The sequence below is a fragment of the Sebastes umbrosus genome, chromosome 19, assembly GCF_015220745.1.
Source record: "Sebastes umbrosus isolate fSebUmb1 chromosome 19, fSebUmb1.pri, whole genome shotgun sequence".
Taxonomy (NCBI): domain Eukaryota; kingdom Metazoa; phylum Chordata; class Actinopteri; order Perciformes; family Sebastidae; genus Sebastes; species Sebastes umbrosus.
In genome coordinates, this window is record NC_051287.1 from 6,922,228 (window position 1) to 6,946,341 (window position 24,114).

General features: G+C 38.5%; 2 protein-coding genes across 2 annotated transcripts in view; one reads left to right on the top strand and one right to left on the bottom strand.

Moving 5' to 3' along the window:
* Window positions 1-24,114, top strand: part of dcc (DCC netrin 1 receptor) — a 251,873-nt gene that overhangs the window by 145,130 nt on the left and 82,629 nt on the right. Inside the window, exons 9-12 of the mRNA XM_037753405.1 lie at window positions 1,614-1,768; window positions 3,778-3,926; window positions 4,049-4,187; window positions 8,489-8,538. Of these exons, the coding sequence (XP_037609333.1) occupies window positions 1,614-1,768; window positions 3,778-3,926; window positions 4,049-4,187; window positions 8,489-8,538 (493 nt within the window). The remainder of the gene's footprint in view (window positions 1-1,613; window positions 1,769-3,777; window positions 3,927-4,048; window positions 4,188-8,488; window positions 8,539-24,114) is intronic.
* Window positions 12,942-18,924, bottom strand: LOC119478073 (valacyclovir hydrolase-like). The gene is made up of 7 exons (XM_037752490.1): window positions 18,726-18,924; window positions 17,316-17,419; window positions 16,997-17,163; window positions 15,454-15,607; window positions 15,218-15,349; window positions 14,496-14,619; window positions 12,942-13,898 (listed from the first exon to the last, which is right to left on the bottom strand). The coding sequence occupies exons 1-7, from the start codon at window positions 18,806-18,808 to the stop codon at window positions 13,808-13,810; spliced, it is 855 nt and encodes a 284-aa protein (XP_037608418.1). The 5' UTR covers window positions 18,809-18,924; the 3' UTR covers window positions 12,942-13,807.

Here is a 24,114-nt window from a genome sequence, read left to right on the forward strand (position 1 = left end):
GCGGAGGAAGAATCCTCTGTCTGTGGACTATTTGTTTTGGAGCAGACTAAATGACCTCAGACTGTGGCCTTTGAAGGGCAAAGAGAATTCACACTGTGTGACAGACACGGACCTGCTAGTTAACTCGACATCCAGCTCGGCCTCTCTGCCTTTTCACTCAGCAGCTCGGAGGAAAATATGGATTCATAAACCCTGAGAACTCCACTCACCTTTTGTATTTTCTTTAACCTCTGTGTCTCTCTGCTGCTGCTGCTGCTGCTGGTGATTATATTGGATGATCTGCTGCTCTGTCAGTTTGTCTTTCCAACACTTTGGTCCAGAGACAGATATCTTCACAACTACCTAGACTGTAGGGTTGCACAATTAATCGAATGTTAATCGTGATCACGGTTTTGGCTTCCCACAGTTAAATGAACATGATCGACTGCGATATTGACGTTTAAAATGCATCCTCTGCTCATAGAAAATTAAACTAACAGCTAGAGATGAACCGTCAATCAGCTGCCGATTGAAACCGCCCAGTTTTCAGCAGTCTCATATATCCATATGCCGGTCACACACATGTGCAGCCACCAAATGATGGTTTTATGTCGGCACAGTCAGTAACGTCACTCACACAACATGTCGTTGGTGTGGAAGTTCTTCAGTGTGAGTGAAGACATAAAGCTCGCAATTGATCACAACTGCAAGTCTAAAATAAGCCGTGAAGGAACAACCTTAAAAACATTTGAAACAACTGACTTAATCAGACACTTATTATGTTGTAATTCGTTCCCATGATGCTGCTCAGAGTTATCACAGCGACCGGCTCGTCTGCCGACAGCAGGGAGCTAACAGAGCGCTGTTAACGGAGGTTCTATTGAGTTAAATTATGCTGCATTCAAACTCTGCTCAGTATAAATAGTGAGTAAAATGAGAATCAGGCAACCTTAAATTATAATGCTATCATGATGCGTTCAAATGTATCCTGTAAAATGTAGTTTTTGGTTAGAAACTTGAATAAATCTGATGTTATTCTGTGCTTCTCACTTGATAAAGTCAAGAGAAGAAACTTCAGATCAATGTGAGAAAGACACATCAACCAGTCAATCAAGGTGCAACACAATTCTACCAAGATGAAGTTTCTCATTATTTTTATTATTAAGATAAAAAAAAAAATCCTTTAGTATAAAAATTATCCCAAAGATATTTTCAGTCAGCTTTCTTGAGCTACAGTGAATTGAGCAGAAAAAGCAGCTGTGTGTATTTGACGCTGCAGTGGAAACATGCTAATCTTTGCAGCTGTCTCCTCAGTGATTCGCTGATTGGATGAGGACTGAGAGGCTGCAGAGGTGCTGTAATCTGAGGATTAGCTCCAGTCACCGCGGGATTACACAGATTACATCTGATTACAGCTCAGATTATCTGTACGGTTACAAAATTAAACAAGATTTTCTTTTAAATGCAGCGCTATTTAATTCCCGTAATAAGCTAAATAATGAAAAGAAAATAAAGAAAATTAAATAAATAATGAAAATGTGTAACATGTGAGTAAGAAGATATGGTGATAATAAAATAATTATTCTTAAAATTAAAAAATGCAAAGTGTGTAACATTGTGTATTCCTGTGTAAGGGAGCGGTCAGTGAACGTGTCGGAGCCGGAGTCGCTGGAGCTGACGGTCTCCAACCTGAAACCGGAGGAGAGCTACAGATTCAGAGTCATCGCTTACAACGACGTGGGACCAGGAGAGAGCTCCGCCCCCCTGAGGATCACCACCAAACCTGACCGTACGACACTCACTTGCACACACACACATCTGAATCTGTGTTCTTTGTTTTGGTATCGCGTCCATTGCTTTATATGTCTTAACATGTTGTTCTACTGCGAGACCAAAAGCGGAAACGGCAACAACACATTACACAAGTCAAGTCTTTTAGGGCTGACTAACACTATAAACAGACATGACGAAACTGGCTAGCCTAGCAACATTAAGGCTACAAACAACACTTAATGGATCATTAAAAATGATCAGTAATCCCTCCAAAATACCACATTAAGAGACCAAGACCTTGAGGAACACCATAGAAAAAGCCATGCTGTGATTTGGCATTAAAAACTTTTGGAATTTAGAGATTTCTGCAAGAATTGCTTTTTTCAGCTATCGGATTGCGAGCACTGCTAGTTGCTAGTTTCATATGATACCAGTACCCAAGTATCAAGCTCTAAAACTGAGCCTGCTACAGCCTCTGAAAAAAGGGTAAAGTCAGCTGAGGGCACCGGCTAGAGTAGAAGAGGTTAAAGGGTGCTCAGTCTATGAAAACAGTTACTGTATATAATGTTCTCTGTGGCCGTGGCTTTCTAACGTTTGAAAAAATAACCCAGATAATGTCATCTTGTGGGATTCAGTGTTTTCGGATCATGACCCACACTACAGACTAAAAAACAGGACTGCTGTTTCGATTTTGGCCTCTTGTGAGTCCCCCCAACTTTATGGAAGTCCGATACTAAATCACCGGAGTGCCCCTTTAATGTAAAAGGCTCGCCCTGTGATGCAGGGACATTCTTCAAAGACTAAATCTGCTGTGAGAATGTAAACGTGGAAAAAAATACAACCCCCACATTTTCAAATGTAATATCCATAAAATATATTGTCATATATTCAAGCCAATACAGGATATTGTTTTATTGAAAAAAACAAAAAGTTAAATAAAATAGGTTTGAAATTATTCATCATTTCTAAATAAAATATTATAATATAAAATATATATAAATTAATAAAATTATTAATTATTAATTAATACAAATAATATAAAAAATTCTAAATAACCCCCCAATAACACCTTGAAAAGCTCTAATTGCTGTAAATGGGCCGGTCTCTGTCACTAGTACTGGTCGTAGATGTAGCAGTGGAGGGTGTAATAGTAGTAGTAGTATCAGTAGTATTTGTATAATAACCATCATTTATAAATGGTAAATTGATAATTAATTAAAATATATTTCATAGTTATTTTACTGTTAACAAACCTTGACATTATAATTGATAATGTTTACTTATTATTACTAATGCTATAATTTATGTTATTAGAAGAGTTTATTGTTGCACACATTATAACATTTTTATATAATATATATAAAAGTATTTGTTAATGATGACGAAAAGGATAAAACATCTATAAACATTACATTACATATGTGTAGTTCTTTTGTTAATGGTTAAAAATTGGTTTGTAAACCATTATTTGGATGACTGATATAAAGTTGAAACTGATGATTATAATACCTTGTTAAATGGTTAATAAATACTTTGTAAAACATCTTTAAACTTTATTTACATAGAGAGTTAATACTTTGTCAATGGTTAATAATTGGTTTCTGGTCCATCTATCTATGAAATGTTTATAGATGTTTTACAAACTATTTCCTAAAGGTTTAGAAATAATTTCGTAATCATTAATAAATACTTAATATAGTATATAACATGTTATAATGTGTTCAACAATTGATAATAAATACTAATGTTATCAGAATGTAATTGATATCATCTCTTATCAGCTATAACACAATACATCATTTCTAAATTAATTATTTCACATTACACTAACTACTGATAACATAACATAAATTATAGTATTACTAATATTACTAAACATTATTAATGATCATTTCATTGTTTGTTAACAGTAAAATAACTATTAACTAAGTTTAATTAACTATGAATTTATCATTTATAAATGATTGTTATTATAAAGTGTTACTCAGTATTTCAGCAGTGTGTTGTCTCTGTGTGTCTCTACAGTCCAGGTTCCCAGCAGGGTGGAGTCTCTTCAAGCTGAGGCTCTTTCTCCCACCTCCGTCCAGGTGAGCTGGGAGCCTCCCAGCCAACCAAACGGCCCTGTCCTGGGCTACAGGCTGCTGTGGACCGAGAGCCCGTCCGGCAAGGAACAGGTCAGCACCATCACTGCCGTAGTACTCCTTGTCAGACCACCAGTCGCTAGAGCGCTAACTCTAAATAACCAAACCAAGAGAAAACAGCCACGGTATAATCGCTCCTCTGTGTTTGTGTTTAGAGTGTTGAGGTGAATGGACTCAACTACAAGATGGAGGGACTCAATAAGTTCACAGAGTACACTGTTCGAGTTCTGGCGATCAACCGCTACGGACCAGGCACCGCCCTAGAGACGGCCAGCGTCACCACCCAATCAGACGGTGAGCTCTACCTTAACATGTCCTCATTTAACCAATGAGGTAACTTTCGGACATCAGTAAGTGTTCACTACACAGTAACGTTAATGTTCATGTATGTTTTATTAAGGGGGAATCGTTTCTCACAGTAGAATTCTGGTTGCTGCTCGCATTCTTTGGGAGCTCCCTCGAAGAGCAGAGCCTTTTCCACCTAAAGACTGGTTAAATGTAGAGGTCAGATTTAATGTATGTACCTGTATGTATATGATGATTCTAATAAAGTTTAAGCTTTAAAGATTCCACAATTCCGGACATACACTGATCAGCCATAACATTAGGACAGCACGGGCACCCTGACCGGTCTGCGGCTACGCAGCCCCATACGCAACAAACTGCGATGCACTGTGTGTTCTGACACCTTTCTATCGGAACCAGCATTAACTTTTTCAGCAATTTGAGCTACAGTAGCTCTTCTATTGGATCGGACAACACGGGCCAGCCCTTCGCTCCCCACGTGAATCAATGAGCCTTGGGTCTGACCCTGTTGCCGGTTCACCGGATTTCCGTCCTTGGACCACTTTTGGTAGGTCCCGACCACTGCAGACCGGGAACATCCCACAAGAGCTGCAGTTTTGGAGATGCTTTGACCCAGTCGTCTAGCCATCACAATTTGGCCCTTGTCAAAGTCGCTCACATCCTTACGCTTGCCCATTTTTTCTGCTTCTAACACAAAGTTCAATGTTCAAAATGTTCACTTGCTGCCTAATATATCCCCCCCACTGCCAGGTGCCATTGTAACGAGATAATCAATGTTATTTACTTCACCTGTCAGTGGTCTTAATGTTATGGCTGATCGGTGTATGTTTTAAGTAGCCATTAGGGATGTAACGGTACACAAAATTCACGGTTCAGTATGTACCTCGGTTTTGGGGTCACAGTTCTGTACATTTTCGGTACAAAAGTGAAAACAAAGAACATACAGGAAATATAATAAACGTAGACATTTGGAACACAGAGTGCATCTTTAATATCTCCTCTGAATGGACCATTGAGATTCACATTCAGCTGCCGACTGCCGCTCGGACGGGCCCCGTTGTCGTTAATAAACTTCCGCACATAGACAGCGAGAGAGAGAATGGAGGCATCTGTCCAGCTGCAATCACGCCATAAAGATGATCTGTAATAACACACGCAGATGCAGAGAGGCTGTATTGTGAATCTTCCGGCTGCGTCTCAATGATAACAATGAGTTGTGGGCTAATTGAATCCACAATAAAACTGACACACACACACACATGCACAAACACACATGCACACACAGTCAGTGAGCAGCTGAATCAACAGATAATCTGCTGGCAGTTAATCAGGCGTCTGGTTGGACAGACGTGGAGTTCATTCAAACCAAAACACTTTGGCTGTATTCGAAACCGCCTACTGCATACTACTGAGGAACGCAGTATGCAGTATACAGTACATACTGCATACTGCGTTCCTCAGTAGTATGCAGTATGTAACAGTTAAAGCGATGTATTTAGCAGTATGCTAGACCAGGCTTTAGCCTTTAAACCAGCTCTTAAAGCACTGGACAAAAAAACAAACTCGTATCACTATTGCAATATTATCAAAAAATACAACTTTGATTTTGTTGTTTATGTTCTGCTTGTTTAATTTATAAGATACTACAGGTTCAAACTATTTATTATAACAGCTCACAATGAAGTGAGACAAACAGGATCATCAACGAGGGGAGACGGGAAATATAAAATATTGATCCACAAAATTTACGTTACTCAAACTGCTTTTTCAGTTACAGCAACTAAACAGTGGTTCCAGGTTCCTGTTAATTTATAATGTAAACAAACGATCCGTCAACAAGGAAATAAAAGCCTCTTGTCTACAGACCGGTCTCTAGAGAGCTCCAGCCAGTTCATAGCGGGGTCTCTGAGCGTGACTACCCGGCTTGCTGGCAGCGACCCCGGCAGGCGCTAGCTAGCTGTCACGGCATTTTGTGGAGCTTCTAAACTCCGACAACGGTGGAGCAAATGTTCGATTGGCCATCTAACTTCGTAAAACTGCCGATATTAATAATCTACACGGTTGATTTCTCGACTCAAAAACTTTCTGAAGTGAATTAAGTGATGAAATAGCTAAGAAAAATGTAAAAACCGAGCCGTTTTTGGCTGCTGTTTTTGTAACCGTAGCCTGTAGCAGACCAACGCTTTGCATTGTGGGATACAGTAGGCGAGATAGACTGGTCCGATGCATACTGGAGATTTTTTCCAAATCAGTACGACATCCGGGCACTTTTGGCATACTGTAGATTTTGCTTTTGTTCGCATACTGCATACTACATTTTGGCCAAATCAGTACGTGCTACTAGTATAGTATGCGGTTTCGAATACAGCCTTTGATTCTCAATTTTAACGACAACATGTCTGCTGCCTCTTCATCATTGTACTGTTCATCCTCTTCCTCCTGCTATTCATCCTCTTCATCTTTGTCTTTGCCATCATCGTCTTCTTTCCAATCTCTTGTGTTTTTTTGTTTGTTGCCTTTATATTATTTGTTTTCACCCCCTGCATCTTCCATCATGTTTATTTTCTTCTCCGTCTTCGCTTTTGCTTGTTCTTTCCTTTTTTTCGTCTTGTACTTCCTGTTCTTCATTTTGTCTTTTCCTTTCTTTTTCTCTCGTAATCGTCTTTGTAATCTTTCTCTTACTTTTCTTGTTTGCCTCCTACATCCTCCTATTTGTTTTTCTGCTCTTCTTCTTTGTCTTCATCTTAATTGTCAGCTTTCTTTCTTTTCTCCATCGTCTTCTTCCCCTCCTTCTTCATCTTTGTTTTGGATCATTTTCCAGGACATTTTCCTGACGGTTCAGAGGGATGGATTTTGTGTGTGCATGTGTGTGTAATGACACCTGTCATGCGTCCGGTGGTAATCTTGTCTTGCTGCAGCGACACAGTCAGATCTCGGAGGCTGAACGCCGTCTCAGCGTCGATCCGTCTGCCTCCTGTCTGTGCTGATGTCATCATCAGGGTGATTGATTGACAGCAGTGATCTGACACCAGACAGATTGAGCTCAGCACTCAGCAACACACTGACTGTAAATAACTAATAAAAAAAACCTCTAAATCCCCATGAGTATGCTATATGCTAGAGCTAGCTAGCTAGCTCTAGCATATAGCATATATCGCCAACAACGACGTCAACCACCACACACAGTATTGAATACTGCCGTTTGGCCCACTGGCCACTTCTGCTCCGTTCTCCTGCTCTCTTATAGTCCGCCCTGATTGCTGATCCGCGGCAGGCTGCGTACCTTCATCCACTGCAACTGCAGAGGGGGGAGGAGGGCGGCACCTGAGGAGACAGGGAAGAGGGCACCAAAACACAACGTACATGCAAAACAGCACGGCACGTAACACATATCAAACATACTTATTTTACCTCAAGCCACTATCTTTTGTTACGGAACTTACGTACTTAGCTACGTACAAGCATAGTAATTTGGACCCAAACCACAATCTTTTCCTAAACCTAACCAAGTAGATTTGTTGCCTAAACCTAGAGCGTCATAGTTTGAAGCATAGGGCTACTGACCAAGTGGGTGAGAATGTGTCAGATTTAAACAAAGTTAAACTATGATTCCTTTTTTAGCCAACAAAAAACTACAACTCCCATGAAAATGTATCCGCACAGCAGACCGGGTACTTGCGCCATCTTAACTTGGTTTTGTCCATAACCATAATATTCACCAACACTTTCTTCTATTGGAAGTTTTGCACTCTCTGCTGGCAACGTTAACTTGACGTTAACGTCCATTTTGATTTTAACGCCACTAACTTCTTTAATGCATTAACACAACTTGCGATTTTTAGGTTGTATTCAGTTGCTCAGTTTTAAAGCTAGAGGGAAGATACTGGCATCATATAAAACTAGAAAACTTAATGAATCCATTGGTACCAACCATGTCATACTAGCTTGTTGCAACGAAGGTTAAATAGTAAATAGCCTATTAGTTATTGTCACTGGTGAGTGGTTAGTTACTTACTTAAAACTATGATCCTAGTCATTGGATGTGTTCCTGTCTCTCGAATACAGCTGTTTGGCTTGTGACCTCCGTGTGGACATGAGCTGTGGCCTGTTTTTCCCACTCAGATTGTTTCCTGTTAAGGATTTTAAGAAGCCTGTGTCAGTGAGGTTACATTTAAATAATATATAGAAAGTGTGCAGATTCATGTCAAAGTTATCAGTTTCAGCTGGTTTCATCTTTGTGAATAACCTGATATACATATTTACAGAGATTTTTGTCTTTGTTTCTGCAGTACCCAGCGCTCCTCCCCAGAACATCACCTTAGAGGTTGTCCTGTCCAGGGTGAGTTAACATTTTTAGATTTTTATTCCTTCCTTTCTCTGTCCACACTTGTCCACTGCACCAACGACAACACCTCACCTCAACAAACTCAATTTCCACTCGATCCACTGGAAACTGCTATTTCAGGACATTTTTTTTATCAGATTTCAAGAAAGACCTTTTAAGATCTAGCACTGAAGTCGCACTGAGACAGTCTGAGCTTGTTATTCCAACTGCCGCCTACATAAACCATTTAACATTCACGGCTGATTTCCCAGGTCTCTCCACTTGACATATTCTGACACACATTTAAACTGTGACACTGTCATCATTCAACAGTTGCTCTCTGGTGATGTGGCCTCATTTTACTGATTGATGTGATCGACATATATGTTTACTGTCCAAGCTGCTCGTGTGATTTATGGGATGAAAATATTGTAGATCTGCCGGTATCAACAATCTCTTGCGACTTATTCATATTTATTCATTATCTCTTTAAGCATGTTATACTGTGTCAGTCATAATCAGCTGTGGTTTTATCGCCATGTCGCGGGGTTCTACTTCAAAACTCCGTACAACATGAAAACACTATTAGTCCCTTTTATTATGCCGGCCTCCCAAAGTGCAATCAGTGCTAAAATTTACAAAAGGTGAAAAATAGAAAATAAGCTATGTACAAAAACATCAAATAGCACTGAAAATTGAGTTCCTCAATAACTCCATACTTTTCTGTCAGAAAAAGGCAAAAAAAACAATCCAAAATGCAATCTGTAAATTCCCTGAATGTTACCTTTTCTGTAACCACTTCAGGATAAGACTGACTTCACCAGGCCAAGATGACCCCCTTTTAAACTAATAGCCCCTCCCCTGGGCGTTTTTACTTACATAGAAAATTACAATTAACAACATTCTTCAGCAGAGAAGACATTTATAGCCCATTTAAACTAGGCATATTTTACATATAAATTCTACACCTCTGTCTAAACGTCCCCTCCCCCCCCCTCCCCAAACAAAATAAGTTAATTTGCAACAAAATCACAATGAAAAATATCAAACATATTTATGCTGATCACATGACATCAAAAACGTGCGAGAACGCTCTTTTTAACAGGGAACTTGTAAAGCCCCTGTTTCGCTCGTCAAACCCATGAATGGGACATGACAGGATGGACAGGCAGTGTTTCATCGACTGGTGAGTGAGAATAATATTTATGTGAATATATGCGTATAGGAAACAGCAGAACAATCAAGTGTGCACCCTTGGTTGCACTACTGACAAACAGTTTAGGGGAGAGGGATATGTCGCGATGTGTTTTAACTTCAGATTGAATCAGGAAGGGAGCGGAGAAATGTTTGGCTTGTGTGTGTGTGTGTGTGTGTGTGTGTGTGTGTGCGCTGCCTGCAGCCAGCGGCGCAGCGGAGAAATGTTGGTGTGTGCGGCCTGGGGTTATGTGTGTGCGCTGCCCACAGTCAGTGACGGCTACTCCGTCACATGCCATATTATTATACTTGGGCTATGCATCTTCTATAGTAGGCCTATAATACTCCAATAATATTCCAACTGGAACATTATAGGGTTAAGGTGGTGTGTTTTTTAATGTAAATAGTTAAAGTGCTTTCCTGTGGAGAACTAAACTACAGGCCTAAGCATGCGAAAGCATATAGTCTTCCTGACTGAACTTACACTACAGCTTCATTTACATGTGCACAGCAATGTGAGTAGTGATCTGGCCTTTTACATAAACCGAAAGCTCGCTGTAATAATCCTGCTGACGCCACGGAATTTATTCTGATGATCCAGAGGAAATGGGGTTTAGAGATTTGCGTAAAGTACAAAAGTCAGCTGCTATACTGCAAATGATCTCATTCTTTTAACTCAGAATCTATGAGGAACAGCTCAAGTGAGAAAAAAACAAATCCACAGAAAATCAATTACTGTTTGATTCTGGTGTCGTGTCAGAACATTGAAACGAAGGAATCCACGAAATTATACACCGCACATCTGCAAAACTAGAGGCTGCAGACATGATCCTGCAGCATATTGTTAATGGTGTGCATTGAACAAACAGCTCTGAGTGATTATTATCTCCGCCAAGGCCGAAGGCCTAGGGAGGAGTTCATGTTTTCACCTGCTTTGGTTGTTTGTTGGTTTGTTGGTTTGGAGGATTACTCCAAAAGTCTGCAATGAATTTGAATGAAGTTCATGAAACAATGAAAAATCCATTAGATTTTGGTGGCGATCCGGATCATGATCCGGATTCGGTATTTTTTTTTAATAACTCCGCTCAGCCTGTGCGTTAACACCACAGCGACGTACATGAATCTTGCCTTGGCGGAGGTCTGCGCTCTTCGAGTGCACTTCATCGACTATATTCGATGTATCGCCCACCCCTACCTGGGTGCGTACTGTATTTGCACTATATAAAAATGTATCGGCCTATCATACTGTATATTGATTTCTGGAGAGATCTTAGTGCATGCTTCTACCAAGAAACCGTGAAAAAACAACATGGAGGGCACTTTGGCCTCCACAATTTACATATTATTGTTTTTCTGGCATCCCAAGCATTTGCCTATTCTGCCTTTGCCAGCAGCTGCCTCTGCAAAAAACTTTAAGACATTGGTGTTAAGTTCTCTTTTTATCATCAGGTTTTATATGTTTTATGTTTTCGGGTTGTGCGTCCGTCCGTCTGTAGGTGCGTACATATGTTCGGTCCATTCTTGTGAATGTGATATCTCAGGAATGCCTGGAGGGAATTTCTTCAAATTTGCCACAAACGTCCAGTTGGACTCAAGGATGAACTCATTGAATTTTGTTGGTCAAAGGTCAAGATCACTGTGACCTTACGTCGGTCCTATTCTCGTGAACACAATACCTCAGGAACGCCTAGAGCGACATTCTTCGAATTTGGCACAAACATATCCAGTTGGGCTCGAAGTTAAACTGATTAGGTTTTGGTGGTCAGAGGTCACTGTGACCTTTTTGGCACTAACTCAAGGATTCTTTCTTATCACAATTCCACACAAATTTCTAATAGCATAATATGATGAAGTGATGACATTTTGGACAGCCATGGATGTAAACTGCAACTTGACTGGTTGGCGGAGGCATACAACCACGAGGCGGTAATTCTGAGTTTCATCCTGCTCAGAAAGCAGCAGCAGAGAAAATGATGAATGTTTCAAGCGTCGATGTGAACGGCTCATAATTTATGTCCATAAAGAGGAGGTTCAGACTGTCTGTGGAGAGCTGACCTCATTTAGTTTCTGTCCACTTATTTTCTTGCATGTGATTGATTTTTCTCTGCCGATAGGCTCTCAGGTCAGGGTTGATTGATCAGTGATGTCGGAGCGGCTTGACAGTTTTAAGCCTCATACCAACTTAAAAAGACTACTTTTTAAATATTGGCTAATGCTGCTTTCTTGTGTAATAATTGTCTTTAATTTTCCCTTACTGCGCATGTCCTTAATGATGGTACTGATGAACATTTGAAAAATTGTTCAAAGTAAATGAAAGCTGAAAACCAAACATACTAAAGTAGTAGGTAGTTATAATGTTTAAACCCCTGATGAATTGTATTTCACCAAACCCAGCCAGCTCCACACCCTGACCTCACAGTGGATGAGGACGGGAGGAAAAAACGGTTTCATTAATGACAAAGAATGATATTATTCCCTAGTGCACAAATTGAAAATCTTATCCGGTTATATATATATTTGGGTTAAAAACGAGTATGTTTGTAACGAATCTACGTACTTAAGTAACGCCACGTGTGTAAGTATAGAATTCAGGTCAAATGAGTCAACGTTGACTTTTGATTTCACATGGGACACAAACAGCGGTCTGCTGGGTGATCAGCGTGGTTGTGTATTCCCTCAATGATGTCACTGTGTCCAGACCTCAACCCAATTGAACACTTTCGGGATCAGCATGGGCGTGCCCTGGAATCCTGGTCGGGGACTGGAACGCCATCCCACAGCAACGTGTGACCAGGTTGGTGACCAGCATGAGGAGGAGGTGCCAGGCTGTTGTGGCTGCGTATGGATCTTCCACCCACTACTGAGGCTCCTGACCGTGTATTAAATGAATAAAGTGTAAAACTGCCAGTATATCTTGTTTGTTCCTTGTTACTGATAGAGAGTTCAATCATCCAATCTACCAAACAACTCAAAACAAGAGTCAATACCAACAGGAGAATACACTGTTTACTATTGGCAGAGCATTTTGGCAAATTTTTCTTGGGCGCTACCCACATAATCAGCTGTGCTGCTCATCCCACAAATGCATGATCCTTACAAGTTGGACATCATTGTGAAGGTAAATAAACAGGCTTTCCAATGATGTAAAATACAATGCCAATTAGCATTGTAACAACAGAGAAATAATCCAACAAACACAAGTTACCAAACTTTTTTTCCCCAGTTTATTTACTACAGCCACCAAAGATTACATTTCATTCAGATTACATGCACGTAAACCTTTAATCCCACAATTTCCATTACAAGAAACACTTACAAGTGAAAGTCATGCATTCAAAATGTTACATTAGTAAAAGTACATTATCACAATATAGCCCACATAAAGAACCAAAAGCAAAAGTACTCATTATGCACAATGGCCTATTTCAGAATAATATTTTTGGATAATAATTAGTGATGCATTAATGCGTCCATCACTTTAATGTTGCAGCTGGTAAAGGTGGAGCTAATTTTAACTACTTTATATACTGCTGGGTAGCTTAATCCATAATAATACATCATAAGGTATTGGTTGATTTATGTTGTAGTCAAATACATTTAGTTGAGTATATAGTCGCAGAAAATGGAAATACTCAAATAAATTACAAGTACCTCAAAATTGTAATCAAGTACTGTACTTGAGTAAATGTTTTTAGTTACATTCCACCACTGTTTACTGTGTAAATTAAAAATTAAATATAAATCAACATGTTGTAACTTTTGGTACCATTTTAATAAAGGGCTTATAAATTGTAAGTAATGGCTCGTATTAATGCTAATGGATCATTTCATTAGTGTTTGATTTTTAACGTTGAATTATCCATTATTACAGCAAATGTTAGAGAGTTACATAATATGGGAAATAAGTCCCCTACTTCCTTCATAAAAAAAGTAATTATAGAAAAGTATTTAACAATTGATGCCTCATGAAAACAGAGTAGAATGAAATAATTAAAGTTAAAATGAAGTCTGGTAGTGTAAATATTTGCAGTCACCCTTCTCTTCTCCACAAAATGATCATGGTTGTTATTTCACAGTGTTAATTAATCTATCAGTCTTCCAGAAAGTCTTCCACCAGTTTGTTGAATTCATCAGGGTAGTCGTCATGGAGAGCGTGGCCACCATTTGGTATTATGTGTAATCTAGATTTGGGATTGAAAAAACACACTAGTGTCATTTCCTGAATTTGAGGTAATGGCAATGTTGTTTAAAGGGTTACTACGCCCATTTTCGAAATTCATACATGTTATTCCCTATGGTCTAAGACAGTCCAAAAAATAAAAGTAGGCATGAACAACTCTCTTCCAAATCCAACAACTAGAGGGCTAAAACTCAAATTTGTGATGTCATAGGGTATAAAGTGTGGAACCGCTCCATAGACAATGAATAGGGAAAGATGTTATAGATGACACTGAGAGCACCCAGAGGAATGTTCTGAGTATATGGGAACATCTTCTGTTTCACAACTGAGAACACTACTATAGAATAAAGCTCATTTGGGTATTTTGGTATTCTGTGGTTCCACAAAATCAGTCTCCCATTCATTGTCTGGAGCAGCTCCACACTTTATACCCTATGACATCATAAGTTTGAGACTTACTTCTCTGGTTTCTGGGCTTGAGAGAGAGTAGCTCAAGTTCACAAATATTGATTGAACTTTCCTAGGCCATGGAAATCACATATTGGAATACTTAATTTAGGTGATGTTCCCCTTTAAATGTGTGTGTTTGTTGTCTCACCGTGATCCCTTGATGTGTTCGTGCTGGAGCTGTGAGTGGAAGAAGGGCGCAATTCTATCCCTCTCTCCATGGACGATGAGGGTTGGACAGCTGATTAGTGGCAGAAGCTCCAGGCAGATACTCCCTGACCAGAGGACATTTAAGTTAACGTTTTGGTTTTACTCTTTTCAGCTGAAATTTATTAGAACATAATCAAATTAAAGAGCATCCATATGTTCCTTTTGTATGAAAGTAGTAGAGATCTTGTGGCAGAAATTAATGTCTTCCCTCCTAAGTTGCGCCACTTCCGGTGTTGTTTTAACCCAAACCGCGATCTTTTCCTAAACCTAACTGAGTGTTGTTGCCTTAACCTAACCAAGTAAATTTTTTCTTAAACCTAACTAAGTAGTAGTTTTATTTTTGAAAAGATTAGAGTGGAAATTGACACATGCTTCACATGTTGCTGGACATTCGTAGGAAAATGCACAAAAAATATGTTGTTGAAAGTCTTGCTGAGCGTCAGAAAGGGATTTTCGTGTCTATATACACAAATCAAATAGATTCAATGTTACGACTATTTCATGAACTGCCTTGAGACTGTTTCCATCACAACAACAACTTACTTTATAATCGCATTATGATTGCAAAGAATTTCCCCTCCATGTCTTGATTTTATTATATCGGATGGTTTTCAGTTTCAGCTTCACATGTGTAATGAGTCTGTAACAACATTGATTCAGTACCTCCTGGTCTATTTGGAAATTGTGAGTACGCATCCAACAAGTCCGACCAGCCTTTAGCAAAGGCTTTTTCTCCATACATCTCCGTCATCGGCCCTATTTTCTCCCATCTGGCCGTGGAGACATCACGTGTCTCTACGAAACCCATGCACACAGGAGGAAACACAATATACACAGTTAGGAAAGAATACACCATGCACAGTTCACACAGTTTGTAGTAGACTACATTGGCAGATTACCGTTGTGAATCTTGACATCCACCTCGGTAATAAAGGCTTTGGCCCCCCATACAACCAGTTGTTTAATCAGGTCGGGGTTCTTCGCTGCTGCAATCAGAGCGACGGTTCCTCCCGCACTCCAACCCATCACAGAGAACTTGCTAAAGCCCAGTGCCTGTCAATAAAATGAAAAAAATACTATACGATCACTAACATTGTCTCATATACAACAAATGCACTAAATAATGAACATACAGATGTTAATTAGTTTCCCTTTTTCTAATCACACAATTCGGTAATCAGAGCACATATTTGCTGGACAGTGAATTACATTTTGGAATAAAAAAAAAATACTGATGTGAACATTTGTGTGCAAAACCAAGAGCATGGATTGATAAACTTTGTATTTGATATAACAATCGGGATTATCATCAGTGTCAGCAAAAGTGAGAATGCTTCCCTTTATACATCAGCCACTCAGAGCAGTGTATAGATTAGATTTATTCAAAATTTATTTGATTGTTAATGCATAGTTTCTTAATCTGAAGATGGATTACAGATCAGAGGAGGTATTTTGAGGTATAATTTGTGCTTTAATATAATTGTGCCATGCAAAATCCTTGATTTGTTTATTTCAAGTCTATGCTTCATAAAGAATATTATAGTCTTTTCACTATTATCCTGAAACCAGTTATAAGCCTGTGCTTTCATTTAGCTGGTGTGACAATGTAATACTGTCTTACATTACTCTTAGGGCAGTCACATTTTTTCTAATGCCACTAATTTCTTTAACGCAACATGAGATTTTTAGGTTGTAGCTCAGTTTTAAAGCAAGAATGAAGACACTGGCATCATATGAAACTACAAAACCTAAGGAATCCATTGGTACCAGCCATGTCACACAAGCTTTTTGCGAAAGAAGCCAAATAACTCTCAGAACTTGCGCTAAATTTTGGCGAGGAAAAACTGGCATAGAAATTTTCAAAGGGATACCATGACCTCTGACCTCAAGATATGTGTATGAAAATAGGTACTATGGGTACCGACAAGACTCCCCTTTAGAGACATGCCCACTTTATGATAATCATGCAGTTTGGGGCAAGTCATAGTCAAGTCAGCACACTGACACACTGACAGCTGTTGTTGCCTGTTGCGCTTGAGTTTGTCATGTTATGATTTGAGCATATAGTTTTTATACTAAATGCAGTACCTGTGAGGGTTTCTGGACAATATTTGTCATTGTTTTGTGTTGTTAATTGATTTACAATAATAAAAATATGCATACATTTGCATAAATCAATTTACCTACTGCCATGTTGAAGTATTAAATACTTCAATCATGCCATTAATCGCGGTTAAATATTGTAATCGAATGACAGCCCTAATTAACTTGCTTCAAAGTTACTTTACACTAAACTGAACTTCAATTTATCAGTCCATGCTCTCATATTTACACACCTACAGTATGTTTCTTCCCACCATATTATCCCCGGGGGGGCTTCTTAGTATGACATTCAGATTGGTAATAATTATCCCCTATGGCTGATCAACAGATTGATGAGACCTTCATCAGATCCACTCCGTCCTTTGCGTCAATCTCATAGAAGTCAGGGGGGAGATCTCTGGCTGGGGGACGGGATTGTCCGTAACCACGGGGATCCAAGCCCACTAGAGTAAAGCGTTCCTTATTCAGAGACTTCATCTGATGTTCAAAATGAATCCCAGGGCACCCTGTGGTAGGAGAGACAAAAAAAGGTTTTCACAGGCTTAGAGGACATAAACATGTAAAGGACATGAAGTAGAGATAGCCTACGGTATGTGTGAGAGGTCTCGCCAGAAAGTCTCCTTTCTACCATTAACAAGAGGTGTGTTGTTGTATTTACCCATAGCACCAGGAACCAACAGCACAGCATGTTTCCCTCTGCCTGTCCTCTCATAGTACAGATCCACTCCATTAACATGCTGCCTGCCTGAGACCACCGAAGAGCTGCAGGGAAACAGACAGGTAGACGGTGGCAGTAATGGTCATGGTGATGGATAAGAATGGAATAGTTCTGCCAAGTGAAAAACATCACAGCAAAACCCCCCAAAAATTGTTCTTGAGTTTCATTTGCCTTAAAAAAATTCTGATCAGTGGTTGTGATACATGCTCAACACCATGGTCCCCATTACCCTCAACGACAGCTTCTGCTTTAAACATTCTTATAATTTTGACTGAATCTTGATGTAGGAGTCATTGGGCCTCATGCAAGAAGCGGTATAAGAACAAGTTTTCTCTTATTTTTGTTCCTATCCATGTTGTGACTTGCTGTTAAACATGACTCAGGCCTCTGACCTGAACATGCCAGCTAGGATACCTTAATAAACCACAAAGCTGCACTGCTTTGCTTTGATGGAGTGTCACGAAATTAAAAAAAAGTGCACAAATGCTTCAGTTGAGATGAAGTCTTGGGGACTTGTGCAGATATTCAAAATGTCCTGATAGCAAAAGCTTTTAATTCAACACTGAGTTCTAATCAAAAGGGTTTTTATTTGGTTGAGGTTTATTTTATATGTTGAAAAATAAAAGACTATTTATATTATAGAAATGATATGACTGATCTTATTCTAGTTAATAGAAAATTATTTTCTTCTAAGATTTTTTTTGTTTGTTTTATTTTGAAGGGAAAAAGCTCCTCAAATTTAAAACTAAATTTGAATCATAACTATTATTATTATTATTATTTTAATTATTACTATTGTTATTGTTATTATTTTGTAATTTTAAAGAGTTTTGCACCACTTTTCTTACATATTTGGGACATTTCAACATGTGGAGACTTGTACATTTACCTAAATGTAGAGTAGATGTTGGCATATGGTTTCAGTTTCAGTAGTTATCATTGCATAACTCTCTATTATTGGGATTTTTCTTACGCAACTTTATTTGTTAATTTTTCATTTCAAAAATCAAAATATACCATATAACAATTCTAATACCAGCAACTAAAATACTACTACTACTGCTAATAGATTGATTAAATACTTTAGATTTACAGTCGGTTTTACAGCGGGATTTTGATATATTTAAGGATTATAACAATTTCAGCAATATTATTTTGTGCATACTGTATATGGTGAACTGCCTGGACATACTATGCCATGTAGTGGTTTTAAATCAAACAATATTTCAGAGAAATTCTGCAAAAATTACACAAATGTTGCAAACAGCATGTCAGGCATTTCTTGTTTTCTCACTCCGTGGTTAAATCGAATGTACATATTCGTGCAGTTATCAAACAGAAAACAATTACCAGTATGGCTGGGTCGCTGTGATGACTCTCTTAATGTCAGTTCTGCATTTAAAGAAACGTCCTCCAAGTAAAAACAACGCCATTCTTCAGACGTCCACACAAACCGAGCAGTTCTCAGCTGCAGGTCTTCTTTAGGTGGTTAAAGATTGACCGAAGTGTCTCTCTGACTGAAGATCATGTAATCCTGCACTGCAAGGCTTTTTCAAAGAATCCAGGAACCGTGGCGGTTGGTGGAAATTTTTCTAGGCGGGGCTTAGCCACATCCAATCAATTTCAGCATCCCGGTATGATTTAATGCAAAAAAAGTGAAGGTATCAAAAACACATTACTACTTTGTAGTTAAATAATTAACAATTATTTTATTCCAACAGGAACAGTAAAGAATGCTTTGAAAAACACAACAGTATAAAATGTACTCAGTGGTGGAATGTAACAAAGTACATTTACTCAAATACTGTACTTTATTACAATTTTGAGGTACTTCTACTTTACTTGAGTATTTCCATGTTCTGCTACTTTCTACTTCTACTCAACTACATCTCATAGGGAAATATTAAACTTTTCCTCCACTACATTTATCTGACAGCTTTAGTTACTTTACAGATTCAGATTATTAATACAAAATATAATCAACTAATAAATGATGTATTATTATAGATTAAGCTACCCAGCAGTATATAAAGTCATTACAATGAGCTCCACCTTTACCAGCTGCAACATTAAAGTGATGAACACATTCAGGCATCAATAATTAGAATACAATAATATACATTATTCTTCATAATGAGTACTTTTATGTTTGGTACTTTAAGTATATTCAGATGATAATATTTTTGAACTTTTACTTTTTTAAATGCAGGACTCTTACTTGTAAAGGAGTATTTCTACATGGTAGTATTGCTAATTTTACTGAAGTACAAGATCTGAGAACTTCTACCACCACTGCATGTGCTATAATACAATAAACATGTAATACAATAATAATATAATATAACAATATAACATGTAAAAGAAAATGTTTACTTAATGTGATGCCCCTATTGACATTGCGTGTTTGGTAAACATGAAGTGCATTTCGGAATACTGCCGTTAAGTCCTGAAGCTATTCAGACACCTGAATGTACATAAGCATGTGATTTGAGGGCTCTGAGGTGTAGAGATAGTAATACTGGTGTTATACTGCTGTTAAGTCCTGAAGCTGTTCAGACAACTGAATGTACATAAGCATGTGACTTGAGGGCTCTGAGGTGTAGAGATAGTAATACTGGTGTTATACTGCTGTTAAGTCCTGAAGCTGTTCAGACAACTGAATGTACATAAGCATGTGACTTGAGGGCTCTGAGGTGTAGGGATAGTAAACTCCAGCAAACCTTCTGCTTCAAAACTCTCTCACTTTACTCAAAAGGCACAACCACAACACATCCACAAATATTAATATTACGTAAAATACAGTTAACAAGAACAATACAACTAATTTACAGGTCTCAATTAAATTGTGATTCCTCCATGACCGATTTAAGCAAATGAGACTGAGGACAACTATGTACAAGAAAAGTCAATGTGGGAATGAGAACATGAGAATACACATTCAATAAAGCTTTGCTGTAATTTATTTATAAAGACCAATGTAATAGAAATGCATCACAGTATCAATGAAAGGAACCGTGCACATGCCGCGTCTAAAAACATTTGGAAAACGCCAGGTGTAACACTTTTTCTTTCCAATGTGCTTGGGAGGTTGCGCTCTTGACGCATCTGCCTTTAGATGCAGCCAAAACCTGTGTGCTGCGATGAAGATGATAATGAAGTTGCAGTAATTTAGCAGTAAAAGCCTCACTGACTAAACTAAACCCAATCAAAACAAAGATAAATGGATTTCCAGCACTGTAAATCCCTCACAGTAACTTTACACTTGATTTCTCTGGGTCAGAACAGTATCTTACAATTATTATGAAATACTGTAAGATACTGTAGTAAATCCACCGTAAATTTACAGGAATTCATTACAGTGTTTCAGTCAGGAATGTGTCTGACGAGTTTAAGTTAGGAGCGTTATTTAGCCTCCTTCACAACAAGCTAGTATGACATGGTTGGTATCAATGGATTCATTAGGTTTTCTAGTTTCATATGATACCAGTATCTTTACTAACTTTGAAACTGAGCCCACTACAACATAAAAATCACAAGTTGCATTAATGCGTTTAAGAAATTAGGGGCATTCAAATTAATTTGTGTTAACATGTTATTATCGTGTTAACTGTGACAGCCCTAATGGGAACTCATTTTGTAGGAGTCAGGGTTGCTCTCTTTCATGGGTCAGATTGTGGCCTCATGAAAGACAACGGCACATGGCGACGGGTAGTCCTGTAACCTCAGCATACGTCCGTGCGTTACCCCCTGATTCCAATCGCAGTGCAGAGTAACATAGGGAGTGACAGGGTAATGTATGCAGTGCTCAAGTCAAGGTTGGGACAGTGCTCATGATATTATCCCTCCAGCTGTTTAACTGCCTGTTAGGCTCTTGGAATTGAAGTGATATTGCAAACAATTTGCTCATCCAGACAGATATTGCACCAATCAAATTAAAGCACACACACTGTCTGTACCAACAACGTACGCCTCCTGGGAACACCACGAGAGGAGCTATCTGAGTAAACAAGTCCAAACAAACAAAAATTGAAATGAATTTGAATCCAATTTGACTTCAAATTAGCGGAACACATATATTTCCTGGTTTGAAAGAGACCTTCTGGCTATAAGGAGCAACTTCTTGGGCCAGTAAAAGTCAAGTATACCAAAAGAGATGAGACGGTAATAATACATATATGTAAGTCTCTAAACTACATGAGAGTGACAATATGTGAGTATATGTAAAAGTTAAACATGGATTTTTGAAATATACTGTATGTAAAAATGTGTGTATGTGTGGGTGTGTTGATAAGAGTATTAACTACTTGACAAATCTCCCTTTAGAGGTCCCATATTGTGAAAAAGTGAGATTTTCAGTTCTTTTACATTATAAAGCAGGTTTAAGTGCTATATAAATACTGTTAAACTATCAAAACGCTGAATATACAGATAAATACACACAGCCTGTATTCAGAAATTGTGTGTTTGAAACAAGCCGTTAAGATTTCTGTCCATTTGGGATGTCACAAATATGCAATATTTAGACCATTACGCGATTTAAACGTAAACATTCTAAATATGTCCCAGTTTATCTCCTGTTGCAGTGTTTGTAAATAACATCAGCTGTCAGAAAGTAAACATGGATTCCAACTGTTGCCTAGCAACGCAAATCCGTTGCAATTCCGCTGAAACGGATAGTTTCAGACAGGGGGTGAATACAGGTATATTCAGGTATGAGGAAAATAAAGTGTTTTTTGAATATTACGGCATGTTAACATGTTCTAGTAGAAACACAAAATACAAGTATGAACCTGAAAATGAGCACAATATGGGACATTGAGGTACATTCTGAACAGATTAATCACAATTAACTAGACAATCATGCAATTAATCGTGATTAAATATTTTAATCGATCGACAGCCCTAATTTATATTTGAGCAAGTAAAAATAAAAACATGCATGTATGTGTTTTAAAGTAGAGTGCACTGTATGTACATACAGTATTATGATTTGCATGACACCCTCATAGTCTCTCTATTGCCCTGTTTCTCCCTACGTCTTGTCTTTCTGTTACAGCAGTCGAGAAACTTTCTTGTCAGAGCAGTTGTGTTTCAGACATAATTCAAGACTGCATTCTAACTCTGGTGTAACAGTAGACACTATTTTTTACAACAGGTCTCTAATATGGAAACAGCAGTTCCAATGACTATATAAAATATATGCTGACACACAAGACATTTTCTATTATATAAAATGGTTTCAATTAATTAAAAGGATTTTGTCTTCAGTCTCAAAGGTCCTTTCCAGTCATTCCTGCAAAGTGTAATGACAGGAAGGAACATCTTCTCGGTTTCTTATTACCGTAGTAGAATATAATTTTACTTTTGACATTGATGTAATACAGTTTCACTGGCTGCAGTTTGGCTGCAGAGTTATTTCAGGAAAGTTTCTGATCCATGAAGAGCTGCTGGACATGACCTTTACTGTGTCAGAGGAAAGAAGGAAGTTTTGATTTTAAAACTTTCAGCCAGTATGAACTTTGACACACACACAATTCAAAGTGTCTGCAGAATACCGAGGTCTTTTAGTGTCATTCATTCAGTCAGTTGGTCGGTCAGTTTCACTTTGTGAAATCATCCATTCATCTGTTCATTCATTCTTACAGCTTGAAATACAGATATTCTCTCTTTGACTCTATCTCTCTCTCTGTCATGCACCTGTGATGATGTCATTGAGCAGCAGATAATTACCGTTAATCATCTCAGATTCCCTTGCTCTGATGTTTTGCGCGGAGTCGTCGTGGTAACGGGATGATTACACCCTCAGAAACCAAAAACAGAAACATAATCATCAGCTTGTTGTCATTCATCAGCTCTGTTTCACCCTCAAACCGTCTTCTCCTCTGAATCAAACATCACTCCAACTTCACCTGAAGCACCGCCCACCTCATCAGGAGCTCATCTCCTAATTAGACCGAACGGTAAACAGCCGAGCTGAGATTGGGCCAGGGAGGGTTCTGTGACCGGAAAGCCGCGGGTTTGATCCCAGAACACATCTCTTTTTTTTTTTTTTTCCTGAAAGATTTTTGAAAGTTGCTGACATTTTCTAACAGTATTCTGAGATAGTATCTACTGATGAACACCTCATTTTAACCTTCTGAGACCCACAATAGACCCGTTTTTGTCTTTTTTAGGGAGGTACAGGGGCTCGTTAGGGGGAGTGAGCAGGTCAACAGTAGATGTCACATAGAAGTGGTGTACATCATCTGAAAGCTGGGAACCTGAAGATTAAGTTGAGATGTAAATTGTTGTAATCATGAATTAATTAATTAATTAAAATAAATTGTAAAAGTGTATAACGGTTTAGAACATTATGATAGAAGTATATGGTGGTCATCCCCATGCTCTATTATGTCTCATAAGTTGTTGCAGCAATTTTGGGGTTCATACCATTTGTTACACAAATTTGGTGCTAAATTAAACAATTTTTTACCACTCGAGAATTGATAGAAATAATCAATAATCCCTCCAAAATACCACATTATGACACCAAGACCTTGAGGAACACCATAGAAAAAGCCATGCTGTGATTTGGGATCAACAACTTTTGACATATTGAGATGTATGCAAGAATTGCATTTTTTGGCAATTGGATGGCGAGCACTTCTGTGGTGTAAACTGCTCAGAAACCCCCTTATTGTCAATCTAGCTAGGAAAGCCATCCATCCTCTGAATGCTCTAGGTCTATAGTTTGTGGTTA

Bases quoted from the DNA above. Each gene is read 5' to 3' on its own strand.
- LOC119478073 (XM_037752490.1), bottom strand. From the start codon at position 18,808: ATGGCGTTGTTTTTACTTGGAGGACGTTTCTTTAAATGCAGAACTGAC. The intron at 15,608-16,996 runs GTCTCATCAATC...TTTTATTGACAG, and splicing joins ACGGAGTGGATCTGATGAAG to GCACTGGGCTTTAGCAAGTT. The intron at 13,899-14,495 runs GTGAGACAACAA...TCCCAAATCTAG, and splicing joins GAACACATCAAGGGATCACG to ATTACACATAATACCAAATG.